Source organism: Topomyia yanbarensis, chromosome 3, assembly GCF_030247195.1.
Source record: "Topomyia yanbarensis strain Yona2022 chromosome 3, ASM3024719v1, whole genome shotgun sequence".
Lineage (NCBI taxonomy): Eukaryota > Metazoa > Arthropoda > Insecta > Diptera > Culicidae > Topomyia > Topomyia yanbarensis.
Genome location: NC_080672.1, coordinates 141,017,619 through 141,038,972, shown reverse-complemented (window position 1 = coordinate 141,038,972; position 21,354 = coordinate 141,017,619). Strand labels below are relative to the sequence as shown.

General features: G+C 37.2%; 1 protein-coding gene across 10 annotated transcripts in view; it reads left to right on the top strand.

Annotated features, from left to right (window-relative positions):
* LOC131692910 (myosin-G heavy chain) overlaps positions 1-21,354 on the top strand; it is a 271,448-nt gene that overhangs the window by 152,943 nt on the left and 97,151 nt on the right. For 7 of the 10 annotated variants that reach the window (XM_058980298.1, XM_058980297.1, XM_058980303.1 and 4 more), the window contains exon 2: positions 19,561-20,223. The exons of 1 other annotated variant lie outside the window; for it this stretch is intronic. In XM_058980298.1, coding sequence (XP_058836281.1) covers positions 19,794-20,223 — 430 coding nt within the window. In that variant the 5' untranslated portion in view covers positions 19,561-19,793. The remainder of the gene's footprint in view (positions 1-19,560; positions 20,224-21,354) is intronic. 2 more of the 10 variants (XM_058980301.1, XM_058980300.1) reach the window with 1 other exon arrangement.

The window sequence follows — 21,354 nt, the reverse complement described above, 5'->3', positions numbered from 1 at the left end:
TTACAACAGCAGGTTATCAATCTACGGATCAGATAATTGTTATTGTAAAATTAAATCAAATCAGTCTGCATCAATACATTTTCAACTTCAATCCAATATTTTTTGGGTGTGGTGGAGGGGGGGGGGGTTGTATGGTGTTAAACTTCAAAACCTTCTCTTGGCTACGCCGTTGCTTGTAGTTATTTATTTCGCTTTTCATTTTCCGATATGTTTCAGATCGATCCGATGGTCATAAGTTAGAAAAATTGCAGTCAGAAGGTTCGCACAAATGAACATTTTTGCACTGATAAGTTATCAAGTTCCTTCCAGACAACTTGGAAGTGTTCGGTGATTATTTCTAGCGGTTGTAGATAGAAAAATGAAATACAAAATTCGTTTTATCGTAATAATGTTTGGCTTATTTCAATGGATTATTACTATATTGAACAATAAATAGGCGACAAAGAGTAATCAGCAAACAACAATCCATCACTTTTAAAGTATTCAAAATAGATATTTGAAGTCTTCAGTAAAGTTATTCGCAAAAGTAAGAGCTACAAATTTGCTGAAGACATCATTTCGATATAATCACTTCCAAGAAAATTTGTGAAAATATCTCACTCATAGGGGGATTAATCAGAAAAAGCACAATACCAAAAGAAAGGGCATATTACCTCCATTAAATTCTCCGAAGATACTATTTACCTAAAATTAGCCGTTTTGGCGTTAATAATAGATTACATGTTTTTGGTCATATTTCTGGCAATGGGAAATGATAAAAATCTTTCGTCCGCATTTAATGTTAAATATCTCTTTTGATAATAGTCCGATTTCAACAATCTATAGCTTGTTCGAAAGGTATTCGTTAAAGCTGTCTAAAAACATATAAATTGTTAATCTATATTGTCAGTTTCGGCAGATAATTTGAAAAAACTGCAAAAAACGCCATTTTTACGCATTCAAACATTCATATCTTGGAAACTAAACATCAGAATCAAAAACAAATTAATAGCGTTCATACTGTTTTTTTGTTCTTTCATTTAAAATTGGTTTGGATAAGATCGGTTCAGCCATTGCTGAGAAACACGAATGAGAATTTGTCCGTTACATACACACACACACACAGACACACACACACACACACAGACATTGTCCCAAATCGTCGAGCTGAGTCGATTGGTATATAAGACTCGGCCCTCCGGGCCTCTGAAAAAATCTTGAAAGTTTGAGCGAATTCTATACATTTCTTTTATAAGAAATGTAAAACATGAAATTTAGCCAAGCACAGGCGCCATATTGGATCCACCATTTTGAATTTTATATTTTCAATGACTTTCGCTGTAAATCGCAAAAAAGAGGTCAATAGAGCCTTAAAGGGGCGCACAGTGTTTTTTTCAAAAAAATCACTTACGCCTAAATGGTTAAATTTGGGTCAATAACGTCTTCGGAGGAATTTGTGGACATTATAAACCCTTTCATATGGTATGGTGATTTTTATGGTTAATCTCCCTAAAAGTGAGAAATATTTACTAACTTTCTTGCAAGTACAAAAATTACTATTGTGTCTTCGGCAAAGTTTTAGAGCAAGTTTTTGCCAACAACTTTGCAGAACACACAAAGTTTTTATCTTTGATACCTTCAACATTATTGCTTGTTGTTTGTTAATGACCAATTAAAGACCAATTCTTTAATATATATTAATATAAAAAGGTCTAAATTATCAAAATGGACAAATTTATATATGACATCCTTTGCTTATCTCATCTAGTTTCAAAATCATTCAGCAAGTCTTAAAAAAATATAGTTTTTCGAATGATTGGTTATTTACGTTGAAACAGCTGACTTTACGTCAATAATGTCTTCAACATACTTTTCAAAACCTGTCTGTCATTTATTGCTATGAGTTTGGCGATTAATCCTCCCAAAGCTGAAATTCCTAAGCTATTTTTTGTAGACGAAATGAGCTAACGTCTTTGGCAAAGTTATGGAGATTGCTTTCGCGAATATCTATGCTAAATACACTACATCTCTTCTTTAAATACTTAGGAAGTTATATCACGTTATATTTGAATGACCCCAAATATATATTTTTAGAGATTTTTTTAAAAATTACTCTTACGAGTTTCGTATGTTCTATGAAGCTATTCCAATCATTGCAATTTTATTTACCGCATATTTTTTTATTTCGAGTATGTTCAAAGATATTGGAAATTTTTCAAGAAACAATAGTTTTTTTCAAATCAACTATAACTCTGCTGGAGGTAACGGCCGACAAGCGAAATTCATTGAGTTTTATAGAGTTGATATAGCATTTCCAATTGCAACTAGAGCTGGCTGCCCGTTCATAAGTTATTACTAGTTACTAGTTATTAACATAATAATAATATTGGCAAGAAGAATAACTTTCTGGATCATGATTCATGCAAATGCTCTATCTACGGTATTTAAGAATTTATGTTAAAAAAGTTTTAAGGGGGCATTCACAAAAAACAGTCTATAACTTCGGATGTACTATAAAAGGAGAATATCGGTCTTCGGTAAAGATTTTCGCAAAAACAAGCTCTTCAACATTGCTGAAAACTTCATCTTCAGTTTTATAGTATTAAAAATGTAGCAAATATCTCATTTCAAGGGGAATTGATCACCATAACTCTATTACCAAAATGAAGGTCTTGGATGATCATGAAACAGCTCTTCGCTTTACTGTTTTCACGTGAATCACTTATCGCACGTTTGTGGCGAAAAAACCAGTGTGAGGTGGAATGCTTTGGGAGTTAAAAATAGAAAACATTTTTCGCTATTTTATTTATTTATTTATTTTTTGTTTTATTAGGAAATTACAGCTATTTTTTTTTGAAAATTGGTGCACAACATGTGTGTACTACACATAAAAGCTCAAATAAAAAAATCATTTTCTCAAACAAAAAAAAAATTAAATAGAAAAATTCATTTTCAAGTTTCCCAAAATGGCGGGGTTAGAGATTATTTATGTCATTCTATTTATATTCGTAGTTAACCGTAAAAAACGGTCGATCGAACCTTAATCCTCTGGAAGTTACATAGTGAACCACGTTCAGAAATTCCAGTGAAAGCATCCAACAGCTTCAAGCGGTCGTCTAAAAGAAGGGTTTACAGCCCATGATCGCAAATCGGCCCAATAAATATATTCCACAGAAAATGGAACAAATATGCGATCATAAGTAGTTTTTGATCATACTGATTCTTCAAAACGGGATCTGAATTCCGATTATTTGTACTTCAAATCTTGAATCTAAAAGCTTTTCGGATCGAAGCCATGTACTATACAGATTTCAATCGCTTAAACAATCAGTGACGGCAAATATGTTTATTAATGTCTGAAAACAACAAATAGTTATAGCTAGAACCTAAGAAATCCGCAAGATTATCGATTCGAAAATATTCTCGGTTGGGTAGCAACTTCCAACCTATAGCAAAACTGAAACCCGCAGCTCTCACGAAACATTGACTCACCCAGCGATTCATCCGAATAGTTTCGGCTATGGGAATATAAAGCTTTTCGCAAAAACTGCTCCAAAATTGATTTCTGAGAGAGAGGCGCAAATGCAAAATAATTAGACTCGCGAAATTGGCTCTTTAAAATTTTATTTTGAAAAAGTTTAGACACGCCGAATGTGCAACAGATTGTGTGAGTAGGCAGTTTTGTTAGCATTTTTTTCTTTTTTCGATATAGTGAAAGTAAACAATCTCTCATTACCCGCATCCTCTTCCACTTGATGCTTCCGAACCGAGGCTAGGGTGATTGAACCAATTTTAGGTTGTATTAGTTCATGCTGAAATAGTGAATGGTTGCCATATTTAGTGTGTCGTACAATTGTGAAATTCAACAAAACGTAACTACAGTGAAAGTCGTCGCATGGATCTAGTAAAAAACATTTTTGATGTAGTACCGTGACTTAATGTTTAACAAATAATTTAGCTTGTTGGGATAAACCAATACCGAGGGGAATTATGGTAAATATAAACCCTTTACCCTGGCTTGTTTATTATTTTCGGCAGTGGTAATGAGGTTTTCCATTTCACACTCCAAACCACGCCGTGGGAAAGCGAAAGAAGTGGACGCAAACTGAATGTAAAATCGAAAGTGTACGCAGATTAGTCGGTATTTTCGGGTGCTCTGTTGAATTAGTTTTTAGCAAAGGTAGAGTAAAAGGCTTATTTCAGTACTAATGAGCGGTGTCTCCAGTATTTCCGTTGGTCATTGGCCAAAACTTTTTTCCGTGAAGACACTCTGTTTCAAGCTCAACAGAAATGACAATAACCAAACTACCGAAGCGGGACATTGCTAAGGTACGTGTGATCATGTGATCTTCTCGCATGACGGTTTGATCATTTCCTAAGTTACTCAACTCAGATAAATGTCTATCTCTCCATAAATCTGAATGCTTCTTAAACAAGAAGTGAGGGGCAATGCAGTTCCCAGGAATGTCACGTTTCATTGTTGTTGTTGAACAACTCGTTTCTATTGAACGTAAGCCTTGTTCAACACCAAAAAAACCAATTTGTTGTCATCGAACCTAAACTTCAAAATCACCGGCACATGTACAGCAACTTGTAAAGCCGATCCATGTCTGAGCATCGATCGAAATGGCCTCCGGCTGGGCAACAAACAGCCCTATTGGTGTGTGGCTTGTTATTCGATTACACCACATCTATTTACATGTTCACGATGCGACGGATTGAAAGGTGAAAAGCATGTCGAAGCTGTGATTTTTTGGGAGCTACAGCAAGTGGCAAGTGTGTGCTTCACGTATCGAGCTTTTGTCTTTTACATCTTACATCTACCGCCGTAGCCCGATCGGTGTATATTTGGAACCGTGAAGGTAGCAAAAAAATCCGTGTCCAAATGAATTTGCGCCTCGGTATTCAGCTTTTGCTGCCAAAAAGCGTGATTGAGTAACCGGGTAAATTACCCGCTGGGTCTATCAACTTCAGTACATACATACTTATAATGTAAACACCGAAGCTAATTTCCTGAAACCCTATTCGGTTACACAGTCGCAGTTTCCGTTGGGATTGGTGATCGGTACTACGTGCCCTGCTGTCTGTCGTATGGACATAGATCTGTCAACAATAAATCTGTAATTAAATATTTCCCTCCCTGCACATCCAGAGCCGCCTCCACAGTACAGTACCCACACATGTTTATTGTGTTTGTGTTCATTAACTCTCGATCGATGTTTCCAACTCTATGGGATGGTTTGTATCGGGCGTCGTCATAAAGTGGGCGAAATACTTTTGTAGATGCCAAGCTGTTCGATGTCGCTCAGTTGTAGTTTAAGCAAAAAACATACAGGTATACCTCAATAGTACGTACAATTTGCTGTGATATTACGTACACCTGCCAGCAAAACTTGTTTTTGGAGTAGAATACTTCTAACGTATCAAGACAGGGATTCTGTTTCGAAAGTTTCAGCTAGGATAATTTCATAGTAGCTTCTGAATGAAAGTGTATTGTGCTATCTGATCGGGAATATGTGCATCTATGTTGTATTCAATTCCGTAAAATGTGCGGCTGCTATACTGCCCATATATGCATAAGAGTCCCATATTGAAAAACAGCAAGCCAAGAAAAACGCTGTTCAAGATTTAAATTTTTCATTGAGCCTTATGGATGGGACAACCATATTTTGGAATTTTTTCGATATTTTCTGAACAAACCTGGTAAACTGATTTGTGCATTATAATTCAGTGGTGATACAGAATACAATCCAACAGATATCTCATTTTCGACAAAAATCCATATGGGACTCTTTGCTTATATGGGCAGTATATTTAACTGAAATAATGGATTTTGTGAAAGCAGTAACTATCAGTGCATGATTGGATCGGACTATTAAAACGAGCGAGCGAGTGTTGCTTGGACTTCCCCTTTGTCATCAAATCAACTGCGACACACGTATAAAGAGCCAAGAAAAAATCGTCAGTTTGGGTTGTCGTTTTGCCTTTCTCATATAAAGAAAGGCTATGCAATCACTGTAAAAATCGACTTTTTAACCGAGGCCCGGAGGGCCGAGTGTCATACACCATTCGATTCAGTTCGTCGAGATCGGCAAATGTCTGTGTGTGTATGTGTGTGTGTTTGTGTGTGTGTCATTTAAACTCACACAATTTTCTCAGAGATGGCTGAACCGATTTTAGTTTCATCTGAAAGGTATAACGCTCCCATAAGCTGCTATTGAATTTTTAGTTGATCCGACTTCAGGTTCCGGAGTTACGGGTTGAAGAGTGCGGTCACGCAGCAAATTCCCATATAAATTGGTAGCACCATGATGTTCAAATGATGTAAAACACATTAAAATTGATGTAACATTACTCTAGTTTGCGGGTCTGGATCACTAATGATCAATTAAAGCAGCTTTGACCACATTGGCCACCTATGACGGTGCATGACGCCCCTGGGGAACCCGCCAAGTTCCTAAGCTAATATCACACCCATTCCCCAACGAATTCTCTACCGATTTTTACAAACTTGATTTCAAATGAAAGATACAGTAATATCATTGACTGCTGCTGAATTTCATTCGGTTCTGACTCTTGCTTCCGGAGTTACAGGGGTGTTAGTAAGGATACACTGGAATTTCCCATATAAATCGGTACAATCGTAATACCTCAGTGGCTAAAAACTATTGAAATGGTCACCAAATTACTTCTAATCGCAGATCTAGATCACTGATTGCCAATCAAACATTCTTTGAATATATTGTCCACTATCGACGATTCCGGAAGTCCGGAATTCCGGGCATATTCCACAAAATCACATCGGTTCTTCGGTGATGACTGAACCGATTTTCTCAAACCAAGTCTCAAATGGATGGCAAAATATGCAGTTGAGTATTGCGTCGCCGCCCCTCCCCCCCCCCCCCCGCCTTGCCCTTACACCACCCTCCTTCATCACTCCCCTCCTCATGGACCACCCTCACGCCCGCATTTCCTTCATCCACCCCGAATACCGAAATAAGATGAAGGATTTCTGACGCATCCTCTTCTCCCACTCTACTAACCCCCCATTCCCTCCACTTTCAAACACATTCCACCAACATTTCAAAATATAATCACATGAAGATAACATTGAGCTCATGCTGATTAAGCTAAATTAATATTATTCTTTTGCCCTTCTCATATAGAAAGGTTATGCAATTACTCCAAAAACCGACTTTCTAACCGAGGCCCGGAGGGCCGAGTCTCATATAACATTCGACTCAGTTCGCCGAGATCGCAAAATATCTGTGTGTATGTATGTGTGTATGTATGTATGTATGTATGTGTGTGTATGTGCGGATTTGTTAACAAAATGTCCACATCGGTTTCTCGGAAATGGCTGAACCGATTTTTACAAACTAAGATTCAAATGAAAGGTATAATATTCGTTGCTATTGAATTTCATTTTCAACCGACATCTTGTTCCGGATTACGAGTTGAAGAGTATGGTTACAAAACAAAATTTGTTGATTTGTCCACATCGGTTTCTCGGAATTTTCTGAACCGATTTTGACAAACTTGATTTTAAATGAAAGGTCCATCAGCTGCTGTTGAATTTTGTGTGGATCCGAGTTCTGGTTCCTGAATTACAGGGTGATACGTACGATCCCGCAGCAAATCCCGATTCTAACGAATTCTGCGATGAATGTAAAAAGGTGATTTTTTTTCCAAAATGTAAACACAACTGTTGAATTTGTAGATCTAGGTCACCAACAGTCATTCAAAGTCTCTTTGGAAAAACTGGCCACCATCGACGGATCCTGAAGCATCCAAATTCAGAATAACGGTTATATTGGTTTCACGAAAATGGCTAGACCGATTTGATCAACTTAGTCTCAAATGAAAGGTGTTGCGTCCCCAGAAACTGATATTAAATTCCATTTCCATCCGACTTCCGGCTCCGGAATTACGGGTTGTGGAGTGCGATCACATAGAAAACTCCGATTCAAACCGATACCGCGATGAATGCAAAAAGGTGCTCTTAAATATACTTACCAAGTGTAATAAGAATGAAAGATATTTCCATAATGTTATATTGTACGAACCAGCTATTAAATCATACTTTGGAGAAAAGAGAAAGGCACAATTGCACCTCTAGGTGGATTAAAACAGGTTTTTTATGAGATGAACCACTGCGATCAGTATTTAGGTCTTTTGTGCTATGCCCTTCCGTAATCTAAGTGTACTATGACATACATATCACTATTTATGAGTGATTGTCGTTATTGAGATACACACTCTTCCCAGTTAAGCACACCACTTCGCATGAAGTTTATTATCTGTTTGGGATTTGCAGTCCAAATGTCATAAGGCTGCAATGTTCCTTTACCGAGAACTCTTAGTCTGTGTTGTATCAATGCACTGCATTCGCAGAGCAGATGCTCTGATGTTTCACTTTCAGATCCGCAAACGCGGCATGTATCGTTTGTAAGCTCACCATTTTTTTAAGATTATGCAATATTAATTCTCATAAGGGAAAATTAATTAAACCACTTTGCGCGTTAAGGGCATAAAACCTAACTTAAATTAAGTTTTATTTTTTGTGTTTCAAATTCATCTCGTCAGTAACTAGCACCATCTGGGTGTCTAGTTAGACGATGTATCTAAACTAGTACCCAAATTTGCACTATTTAGACACAAAAAAATTCCAAACAGTTCACACGACACATGTGAACGTTCAAAGCAACTGACTTGTCCCGAGTAATGTCCCGGGACTTGGCGTGAAATTCGACAAAGTTCAGACGATTGTGAAGGTGCCGTATTGTGAGTAGTGGTACTTTTCTTGGACTTCCTGCGTGCAAATTTGTCTTAATCAATCGTTTTCTACTCGTTGACGTTGCAATAGAATGTTCCAGGTCTTCCTAGAATTCTCTCGAAGACATAAACCAATATTATTTTGCCATCCGACCCATCAGTTTGTTAAGTTTGAGCGGATGTTGTTCGCTATCTACCGCTAGTTTCACATATGTTTGTTCAGTGCAATGCATTGTGTATCTTTGAGGCAGAGCACTGTAAGTTTCTGAACTTCACGGTATGTTTTGCAACTAGCATTCAACCGTTTGATGAGATTTCGCTCCTCAACTGTACAGTGACTTCCTTCCGATATGACAGCTGTGTTTCGTAAACAATAAGCCAATGATTACAAATGGTGGCGTGTTCTACTATTCGTACTATAGGTCACTTACAAAAACATATAATGTTATTGGAGAATAGAACGTATGGGAATGTGAGTATTTTACATTAAGCTCTAAAAATATTTGCGCTGCTATTTTTTCGAACTGCGCTGTATGTGCATTCTAAAATGGTTTCTGTTTGAAATACTGTCGGCCCTACTGCCATGAGAATTCATTTTTGAGGGATTTATATTCAGACCCTCCTTTTTACACCACTTCGAAGTGAAGTTTAGTGCCGATTGCATTCTTTTTGAGATATATAGGCATATATATGGGGGGGGGGGGAAATGTGACGCGGATTACAACATCATCTACAAATCCAATCACTTCGTATTCCATTTCAGTTAATGATTTGAATAGCTCGTCTACAACTAATGACCCCAATGAAGGTGATAGAACTCCGCCTTGAGAGCATCCCTTATTTGTTTTCATAGTCAGGGACGTGTTTCCAAGCGTAGAAATTATTTCTTGAGATGTAAGGATTAATTTTATCCAATTTATGATGCAAATATCAAACCCATGATTTCTCATAGCATTCCGCATTGCACTATGAGATGCATTGTCGAAAGCTCATTCTATATCGAGAAAAGCCGCAAGTGAGATTTCTTATGTTTCTATGGAATTCTGTTGTTTTTCAACCAACATATGTAATACATCTATTTTTGATTTGTTGCTTTGATATGTGAATTGAAATTCGCTCAGTGGAGAGTCTTTAAGTACTCTGCTTTAAGGTGTAAGTCAATCATTTTCTCCATTATTTTCAGAAATATGAACGGTCTAAAGGAGTATCGCGTATCGCGCTTCCCCGATTTTGGTATAAATATTACCCTTGTTTGTCTCCAGGTTGTAGGTGCATAGTTTAGTATTAGACTTGCCCGAAAGGTTCTCGTCAGGTATGGAAGCAAATGCTGTTTGCTTTTTCTGTAGCATTATTCGAAGTATTCCATCCATCCCCGGCGATTTGAATAGTTTAAATGAGTCGATCACCCGTATGCGTTCAAAAATATAGCACTGACTATTTCGTGAGCTTCGGTACCAGCGTCATATGAGTCAGGGTCTGCTTCAATTTGATTCTGTGTTGGAATGAGTGGTGCAAATTTTCATTTTCAAATGTCAACTTCTAGTTCAATTCAACCCCAACTGTAATTCAAAATCAAAGCCTCCCTCAATTATTCGCTCTCCAGTTGGCGGGATTTTCATGACCAAACCGTACGTCTTCATTTCAAATTGATGCTTTTTCATTCACTAACCAAAGTTGTCATGTGCTCTGTAGATGCCAGCTTAGGTCAAATGTTGGAATGTTATGCGTTTTCACGCTTACATGAACAGCAAGAAGTATGTTCAGAGTAGTTTTGCTTGAAAAACCTACTCGATAACCCAGTAGAGTGATATTCAAAGGGTCAATGAAATTGAAAATGATTGGGAAATGATTGAGCAGCTCGGCTGTTTGAATGAATAGTGCCAACTAAAGACTGCAAATTGAACATAGTAGGGCATGATTTGAGATTTGTCTTTCCTTCAAGATCAAAACTACCTGTTGAAAATTTGCAGCTCTGGTTGGAATATTATTAATGGGAAACGAACCAGGAAAACGTTTCTCCGTCATGATACTAAGTGATTCTTGGGAATCATTAGTGAAAGTCCTTCTTCACACTACCTATGATCTTGAGAGAGTTTTTTGTAGTCTTGCAACGACGGGAGTTTGCTCAACACGCTCGCACATCAGCCTCCAACTCCTTCTTTGAGGTTTTTTTTAATTTCTTTGAAAAATATGTTTTATACTCATCCCACTGTCCAGTCCCTTTAACCCGGTTAAACAGATTCCTAGAAACTGAGTTTTTCGTGGGTTTTGTTCCACCATGGAGCGTTCTTATTGGATGCATGCGTTTTAACTGGACACCTTCTATTATAAGCATCCATAAGTTTAGATGTTACAATATTCGAAAAGATTTTTAATTCTTCTTCGGTTTGGATTTCTGCTTCAAAACATACTTTTGCGCTCAGCAGTTGAGAACAGAATACATATATCCCAATTTGTGATTTTGGGATTTCCGTAAACTGCTGTTAGAATTGAATCCTTCTTGAGAGTATGTGCGTGTGGTCTGATAAAGATCTAGCACTTTCTCGCGTATCGCATTTATAAAAGTACATTTATTGCCTCTATTACATATATCAATATTATTGGAGAATATACACTCTACAAGGCAACTTTTTGTTGATATCACAGTAACCAATAAACTCAGTTACTACCTGTGGAGGGGCTTCATCTGATTCCCTGGGAAGTAAGCAGGGGTTGTATTGAACCGTATTGCCACTATGTCTCTTTTTAGAAATTCGGTTATTGGTGTAAAGTAACATTTGCACTTACCAGACTAGCCGCACGTGGCATATTTACCGAGTTGTCAACTATTATCTCACCCCTTTGCATAGATATTCCCAGAATATTGTCTTTCAAAGCCCATGGTTCTTGAATTAAAGCCACGTTTATATTTTCTTTTGCGAATCTGCTACGAAGGATTCCAGTTTCTCCTTTGGCATGTTGCAGATTCGCCTGGATATTTTTTTTTAGTTTCGTATCTCATCATTTGTGTCCCGCGACTTGCGAAGAAACAAAATGTCATGGAGTACCTTCATATATCACGAACTGGATACACGCAATGCTTAGCAACCGACATCTGTGCTCATCGTTAAGACAAGCAGAGATAAAGAATCTGAGTGTCTGCCGATGTCCGCAAGGTGTTGTGCTGTCACCACTTCTGTGGACCCTTGTCGCCAATGGAAACTTAATGAGCTAGGGTTTCGACATATGGTTTCGCCGATAATCACCAGTATTTTCATTAACACCCCTTTTGATTTGATACTACAAGCCTTATGTATTGTTGAGCAATGGTGTCTTCATGACTATCAGTTAATCCAAATATAACATCAATGGTGCTTTTCACGCAACGAAGGATTACAACCAGAGCTCGTCCATTGCAGTTCTTTGACTGTAAAAATATTGTCGCAGCTCAAGTTAAGTACGTTGGTGTAATTCTTGACTCAAAACTTAATTGAACAGCTCACATCGATTTCAGGATTAAATAAGCTTGCATGGCCTTCGGTCAATGTAGCCGGGCTTTCGGCAATTCTTGGGGACTCAAACCCAAGTACATTCAGTGGATCTACACAACAATTGTTAGACCAATACTGACATACAGTTGCCTTGTTTGGTGGCCGAAGGGAGAAGTTATGACAATCCAATCAAAGTTAAACCATCTTCAGAGGATGGTCTGGAGGCACTTTTGAACATAAAACAGCTACATGCGTTTCTGAAACAAGAAGCACTTTCTTGTGCATATCGTCTTAAGGTTACTGGGCTCTGAAACAGTAACCCAATCAGTGCTGCGAAATTTCAAAATCAGTTACCTATTTCTGCTTGTATTTACCGAAACCAACATTCAGATTCACCGCCTCCCTCATTCATTTACTTCCCAACTGACTGAAATTTCATGCAGAATCGAATGCTTCAGCGCAGAGGAAATATAAATTCATTCACCAATTAAAGTATTCATTTGTTATTATGTGAAGAGTTTAAAGGCAGCCACGGTGTCTTTGTCGAACAATTTTATTCAAAAAAAATCGGCATCTGTAAAACTTCGGGATATGAAAGAATGGACTTTTCCCTTTCATTTGAAAGTAAAATGAAAATATTTTGTCGGGAGGTCTAGAACAACTTTTTATTTTAAAGTTTTTTGATTGAAAACTTAAGTTTTTTTAATGAAATTAAATCGCATTTTTGCTACTAATTGGTACTATAGACATTCAAAAAATACTAAAAGTGAGAATCTGATGAACAATCCCATTGTCTGCAACTTCTTAGAATACTATAAATCGACATAAAATCATCCAAGAAAGATATTAAAATTTTATCAGTTTTTAGGTGTGCGCGGGGCCCATGGATTAAGAAGTCGATTAACAAGGACTTACAAAAAAAATGTTGGGTTTAAATGAACAGTAATTTCAGATAAATTTCAATGTATACAAAGTCCCATTCTCAGCAGAAAAAATATATTTTCAGATTTCTCCGGGTCTTGGGCGAAAATGACACTTTATGAACAAGACGGTGTGGAAAGGTGTTGACCAAATTTTTTCGATAATCTTACATCTTGTTGGTTAATGTAGTAACGAATTTTATCATACCTTCTTTTCTCGCTCTAGGGGATAGCTAATGTAAACTAGAACGACCCTTCTTCCTGATCCTATCCTGTCTGGTAAAATACAATTGGCTTAAATTCAAAGCTTTATATTTGAATGAACTAAAGTAGACAGTTGTACTAAAGACAGTTATACTAAACGACGGATTTTATTGCAATTTTGGGTTGAGAATCCAATTTGTCTTTATCAACATTAAAAGGAAGATGATTGAAAAAGAAAAAAAGCTCTTCGAGTTTTGGGTCCATGTTTATCTTTTGGGGTAAATTCATTTCATCAGAATTTATAGATGCAGATTTTTGCTTGTCCTCAAATTTTATTTCCAAATCGAACACACTTCACATAATCTTAGAAAAAAGATCAAAACCAAGCTCATAATTTCCTTTAAGAAGAAATTCCGGAGTCGTTACTCGTTGAACACGGATCACAACAGAAAACGAACAAGAAAATATCAGGCTGGACCATACATTCAGTAAATTCTCAAAGTAATACAAGTTTATTGAAGATTTCCCTCATAATATGGGATAAGAGCAAAGACAACATATCAAGAAGACAGAGTTGCCAGTTCAGTTCAGAATATGAAGACATAAACAGCAACACGTCTTTCGGGTAAAGGTGATACTTTCTATATCTACTTTTATATTGAGATCGCTATCTTCGTACAATAGACAACACCTTTATTTCTCATTTACTATTGCGATTTCTGTTCAATGTACAGCCATTCCCAAAAGTTAACAAACTTGAACATAAATCTCATCGAATTATTTTTCTATCCTTCATGAAATTGTCAATCAGGATTCTCAATCGAAATCAAATCAAATGACTAAATATCTAATCGAGTTTCATCAAATATATAGTTAAAATTTAGGCCAAATATATCCCACAAGATGGTAACGAGCAAAAAGGTTGATTCAAAATTACATCAAGCATACTCCAGAATGAGTGGAGAAAAAAAAGAAGAAACAAATATATCTGTGAAAGAAAAAAACTGTTTCATTATGCGCATTACCCAGCATCTTTCAAAAGAGTCTTAATTTAGTTCAAATTTTATCTACTCTTCTCTATATCTCCATGCTCCTAAAATATCATTCGTGCGCATAAAACGATGGAATGTGGAATTATGATTTTTACGCTTAAAGATGGGACTTTGATAGCATTCAGGTTCTTCTGAGAGCACTGTTAAAATAAGGCAATCTTTATTTTTACAAATAGAAATGTTTTTGGAATAAAGCTTCTTAACCAATAGGCTCCGTGCGAATCTAGAAACTTTGATAAAAATATAATAGCTTTCTCTGGCGATTTTAGATTGCAATGTAGTTTTCTAAAAAGTTGTAGACAATAAAATTGTCCATCAGATTCTCACTTTTGGTAATATTTGAATGAACCAAAGTACTACCTAGGGGCAAAAATGTGAACCAGTTTCATTGAAAAACCCTAGTTTCCAAACAAAAAACCTTCAAAATAAAAAGTTGTTCTGGAGCCCCCGACAGAATATTTTAATTTTACTTTCGAATGAAAGGGAAAAGCCCATTCTATCACATGTTCAAGTTTTAGCGATGCCGATTTTTTTCGAATAAAATTGTTCTACCAAACACACTGTGCAGCAGTTGTAATATTCTGCATTTTCGAGTATAATTGAACTGCGTAATCTATATCTGGTGCATTTTTGCTCCAAATCCTTGTCATAGGTAGAATCGAAACTAAATTCAGTTTGCTTCTGAAACCGAACATGTCCGAACCTGAATGCGCTGTGCCGGGAGAACGAATGACGAGGGAAACGAATCAAACCACGGTGTTATTAAAACCGTTATTAACAAAAAAATGACCATAAATTTGTCATACGGCATTTGAAAGATACAGTATCCAAGCATCTTCTCAGTGAATTTCAAAATGATCCATCGAGGGATTCGAGAGAAATTGCAATTTGAAGTTTCATGACACGTTTCATAAGGCTACCAGCAAACACCCACGAGTTTGGTCGTATCTCTACAAACAAAAATTTTTTTGTCTACTTATTTAGTACGTGGCATTCGAAAGATATAGTTATCAAGTATATACCCTGCAAGTTTGAAAATATTTCATTGACGGAATCGAAATTTATAACGGTTTGGATGTGGTATGCGGTCATAGATGGGTTTTCTACCAGACTTCAAGTGTGAATCCATGTTTGTCCATTGACTATTTAGATCGTTTATACGTGTCGCGGTCTGCTGGCGATGGTTTCACTTATCATGTTTTTTGTTTTTAATTTAAGAAGATCGTGTAAAAGTGAATTTTAAATATGTGACGCGGAAATCTCGCCAACTTACGACTATACGCACAATGATGCCACCTGGCCACTTTTGATGATAAAGTATGGATCGCGTGAGATGTTTTTTGAATAAAACTGCAAATCAATGATACTTGTTATTATTTTTCAGCCTGAGTGCTCCTGCATTTTAATTTCGGCGCACAATTTGTATTCAAAAGCTAAATTTTCGAAATTTTTCAGGTGAAATTCCGAAGTAAACAAACAAAAAAAACAAATTTTACTTGTGGTTACGTATATTACATATACGGCCAAGGAAAGTTCTTTTCCCGCTCTATCGAAAAATCTAGTTAATCGTGGGTAATGAGCCTATTTTCGTCATAACTATGTAAAACCGTTGGTTAGAGCGGCGTTAGCTATCTTTGTTCAACGTATTGGTTCAAATGGCAATTTTTGATATCATGATGGTTCATAAGAAGAAGATATTGATGCCAATTCATACGCATTGCATCAATTGTATTCCGAGTAATTAATGAAATTGTGAGGCACCCTTCCTAATAAGACTAATGTAGGCTCTCCACTCTAAAACGCTCAAAAACTCAATATCACTTACAACGTGTATGAAACAGAATTTAATGCAACATAAACACATTGGAGAATGGATTAAACAGTACTTGAAGTGCAGAACTAGAGACAACGCCATATGTCTAATACAAAAGGAGAAAAACAGATTCTGCCAACTAGCCCCAGACTCCCCTAAATATTATTAAATCATAAGAATATCCATATTCTAACTGCAACATTCACCCAAAGTTTTTTTCAGCTAAAATTGCGCATAATACTGGTTTCGGTACGATAAGTAATCACTAGAGACTGAAAAAAATTTCGCTCAGGTGCCCAACACCGCCTCTAGGCGGGCAAAGTATTTTACCAAAAAACCTAAACTTCCAAATTATTCCACTAAACCAATTCACATCTACAGTGAAATGCTAGTAACAGGCTACTCAAAAATATTTTTTTTAGTTATTGAAATTTCCAAAAACAGTTAAAATTTGATTAATGAAGGTTACCACTAAACACAAAATAGTTTTTTTTCCACGTTTTCCTCGAATTTTCAACTTTGAGCTTCAAATGCCTTCAACAGAAAGCTACGAATATTAAAATAATGTGTGTGTATGAAGGGTGTGAGCGTTGGGAAGAAATGCTAGTGCGGATGACAACATACAATCATGTTTTATTTAGATTTTTATAGAGACCGCCTAGAGGCGGTGTTGGGAACTAGAGGGTTAAAAAGGGAATTTGCGATAAAAGAGTCTATTTTTGCTCTGACAGCCAGGCTGCCCTGAAATCACTTAGTTCGACCGATTCGAGATCGAAACTAGTAATCGCATGCAAATCGAAGAACATTTCAAATGCTATCTACCTTCTATGGGTACTCGGTCATTCCGGTATTACTGGAAATGAATGGGCAGACGAATTGGCTAGAGCTGGCGCTGTGACTGACTTCGTTGGTCCAGAACCAGTTCTATCACTGTAGATAAGTTGCATAAAGCACAAGATTAGCTCTTGGGCTGCATCCTAACATGTCAACCATTGGCGTAGCATGCAAACTTGCGTTCAAACAAAGACTTTTCTGTCGGATGTGAGTCCAAAAATGTCAAATGTGTCGTTATTTTCCTTACTGATTCCTCGCTGATAGCATATAATTCCAATGATGCACTGACGTGCCAGTTTCATGTATATACAGTGGATACAATGATCACACACCAGTGTGACAGTACAGAAAAAAAACAGAACGTTCTTTCTTTCGGAGCTGAACAAACGGATTTCAAGTGTGCGCTTGGATGATTTAATGCGAGGGAACCACGTTCTCTTGATCTTGAATTTCTCTATGACGTGTTCAGATAAATTCACCAAGGCGCGCGCTCTAGAGTGCACCGCAGTGCTACACTGTGGTGTGCACATTGCGTGTGCTCTTTGGTTTTGCCAATAGATATCACGTGCCATCTCTCAAAAACATGCGGTGCTCACTTTACCCATAATGCCAACTTATGACCTCTCTACCTATAAAACGAAAAGCATAATAAATTTTATCTTAAACAAAATTGTATAATCGCGCTTGAAAGTTTTGTTTTTTTCTAACCTTAAGGTCCTTCGCCTCGTTTTTGGGTTCGAATAAATTCTAACGTTATATGCGGGGTTGGGAATCCAATTGAATTTTCACTTGCTCCTATATTTAAGCGTTTTCATTGTTTTTATTGATTTGTGACATTTGACTTTTGACATTTGTAAACAAAGGTTTTAATTCAATAGAATTGAACAGTAGTAGGATCTCAATGCCTTTCAATTTGAAGCTATTTGCACACTAGGCGACAAGAGGCACGCCACAGAAAAAATATTCACTATAGATCTTGTTCTACCTATTCCAACGGTGTTGTTATTGCCGCATTGGAATAACTAAAACAAAATCCATAATGAGCACTTTTCGTGATGTGTGTCCTGTCGCCTCGTGTGCGAACAGCTTAAAGGTGATAAAAAAATTTCTATTCCAGGTCACTTTGATACAAATCGTAAATCATTAAAGCATCAAAGCTAAATCACTTTAATTGGTAGTGAAGCACGATAAATTAACTCAAGTTCTAAATAACCTGACAATGTTCACGTGTCATATAGAATGAAATTCGACTCCTGAGCCGTCAATATTTTTTCAATTCGTTTATTTGATAAGGCACGTTTGCTTTTGCTTAAAGGTGCCATTTTTTCATTGTTTTACATTTTGAATTTCTTAAAACTAGGGGGTGACTATTTTGTTTTATATAATGAAATGGTTATTATTTTGTTTTATATTATGAAACAAAAAAAGCTTTACAGCTAACTTTTATACATATACAAGAGGAGATAATATAATATTCGTAAGATTAGGGGGACGGGTGATTTTGTGTGTTCTTTGTATAGTAATGAACTTTATGATTTTTAGAAGGGAGATTGTTGGAGCAATTAATTATTAACTAAGCGGAACATTTTACAAGCTTATTAACTAGAAATAACTGGTGGTTCAGTTTTATTAAAATTAGGGGAGAATAATTATGGCTATTTTTAAGTATTGGTACTGATGAGCAAATGAGCCGTCAATTGCAGCACATTACTCTATTTCGATTTATGAATGATCAAATAAACTGACTCGTTTTATCAAAGTTTGTTATCAGTTGCAAATGTTTTTTTCAGTACTTCATATGTTACTTTTGACATAATTCAGCTTATCATAAGGCTTATCAAACGGAATTTAAACAATTTATTGCAACCGAAATTCGCAGTGTCCAATCGTTGTCTATAAACGCTGCCGGCAGAAGCGCGACGTAAGTTGACCAAGAAATTATCTATGCCTATATCACAAGAAGATGTCACCAAGCGTTATCTAATGGCAAGATAAATACACCATTTTCGTTTGCAGAATGTGTGTTATCGAGTCATACACTTCTGCTGCAACGGACAACCTTTACCATGCTAGTTGGTTAACATGCCTGAAGGAGTCCAGTACTCGATATTTTGCGTTCCCACAATTACTGTTCAAAGGTCTACATATCATAGTTCCAACACGTATAATTGTTTATTCGCGAAAGTAGTTTTTCTTGCGGCAACCCATTTACTTTGAAATTTATGTTATCAATTAATTTGTCTTCCCAAAAAGTAAGACTCGAGCTAGTGACAAAGTCAACTGCGTGCAGAGGACGAAACTCTTTGTTCAGCAGTATGACATTTAAGTTTGTTTATTGATAAGAGTTACCTGCTGACGAAGTCCCCACAAAACAAAAGAAAAAGTCAAGGCCAACTGGAATCACCACCCGCTATTCCTCCGTGCCAACCACACGCATACACACCGACCTTCGAAATCAACAATCTGCGCACGGCTAGATGCGTATAATTTTACCGATGTATAATTTCATTTAGGTCAGCTACCCGTTTTTGTTCAATTCAATCAATTCGAAACAATGCACCACGGCGGCTGCCCAGTGATTGCGGTGGAAAGTGAAATTAAATTCATCGAAATTGGACGTTAATTAGCCAAAATCTTAAGTAAGCAGTTGAATAAATCGAATCGAAACTGCTGCGGCAGTGAGTGAGTGTGTGCAATAGCAGAGCCAAACAAAATTTTTGCAACCGAAAATCAAATTAGCCAAATAATGTGGAACAAATTGTTCAAAAGCAAATCGAAATCATCGAAAAATCTCTCCGGCAATGGATCAACCTCCACAGCACCGTTCTCTCCGCAGTCGCTGGATTATTCAGTGGTGCCGATTAACAACATAAACAACAATGGCATCAACGCTCGCTACGACGAATACCACCCGGATTCGGTGGTGTTCCGATACAATGATCAGGCTATGCGGCAAGAGCAGAACCGGGATTCTATCGGAACTCAAATGTGCGGAATTCCGATGCGAAAATCTAAATTTTCCAGTGCATTCAAAAGTCTCAGCTTACGTCGAGGTAGCACCAAGAATCAGCTAAAACTGTACCCGGCCGGAACCACCGGTGATATACCGATAGCGACCGATGAAATCCACGTTAGCAGCAGCAGCAAGCGAGCCTCGTTGAGGCCATCCAAATCAGGTATGTTCCTTACGTTTCTTTGCTACGTAGCAGGTATTCACTGTCCTAACTGTAGTTTCGCGCACGCGGCTATGGCAACTCTTATCGCTAATTAATCGGAAAGACCGCACCAAGCCCGTCCACCGATATGTACTGTTATGGGCACAAGAACCCCGCGTCGAACTCTGTTGGTCAGACACACACAGTGTGCGCGAGAGAGAGAGAGTCGAGTTAAGGTTTCGGGCTACGGGTGCTACTTGAATAATTACGACCTGCGCGCTGTTCGTGAATGTAGTCATTTTGAGCAACAGTAAAATCGGTGATGCTTTCATGTGGAGATAATGACTTAATCCAGGCGCTAGGTATATTTTTTAGCAACAAGGTTTAACAAGATTCGTTGGTGAAGATAAGAAACAAAAATTTACCGCTGGGTGGGTACCTAATGGTTCAGTGGCAGCTGGCGAATTGTATGAGAAATAAACTAATCCAGTGAGTAATTTCCTGCATACCACATGAGATCTAAATACTCGTCGCAGTGGCTCGTTTACTACAAAAATCCTCATAACTAACATTCTAGATGCAGCACAAAATTGCTGTCTAGCAGTAGGGTAAGGTGGGGCAAATCTGACCGTTGGGTAAACCCGACCCCTCTCTGTTGCCGAAAATCAGAAGCACTACGCGAACTAATATCAATGTTGTCGTATAGAGCATCGAAAATAATCATAACGGTGGTATGACAGCATTTCATTAGTCTACATTGAGATGCTTAAACGATATTTCTGATTGTTAAAGTGAATGCTTAATAAATGTAAGTGGATTTAAATTCTTTGATTAAAGTCCTACAAAGTGCATAGAAGAATTTAGTTCAACCTTCTTCATATTTTTTTTAATTGTATCATAATGAAAAATGACGCGATGGGGCAAATCCGACCACTAAATATTGGGGTAAATCCGACCGCTTTTTTGCTAAGAAAATTTTCATTTTTCAAATTGAAATATATTTTTATTGTCATTATTTATTATTTTTATGCAAAATGGTTCATATCTACAAACGAAAGACACAAAAACGTGATGATTATAGTATTCGTCGAGCAATTGCTCCGATGCAAATGGGAATACCATTATGTGCTACTGCTCGTGATTTTAGCATTC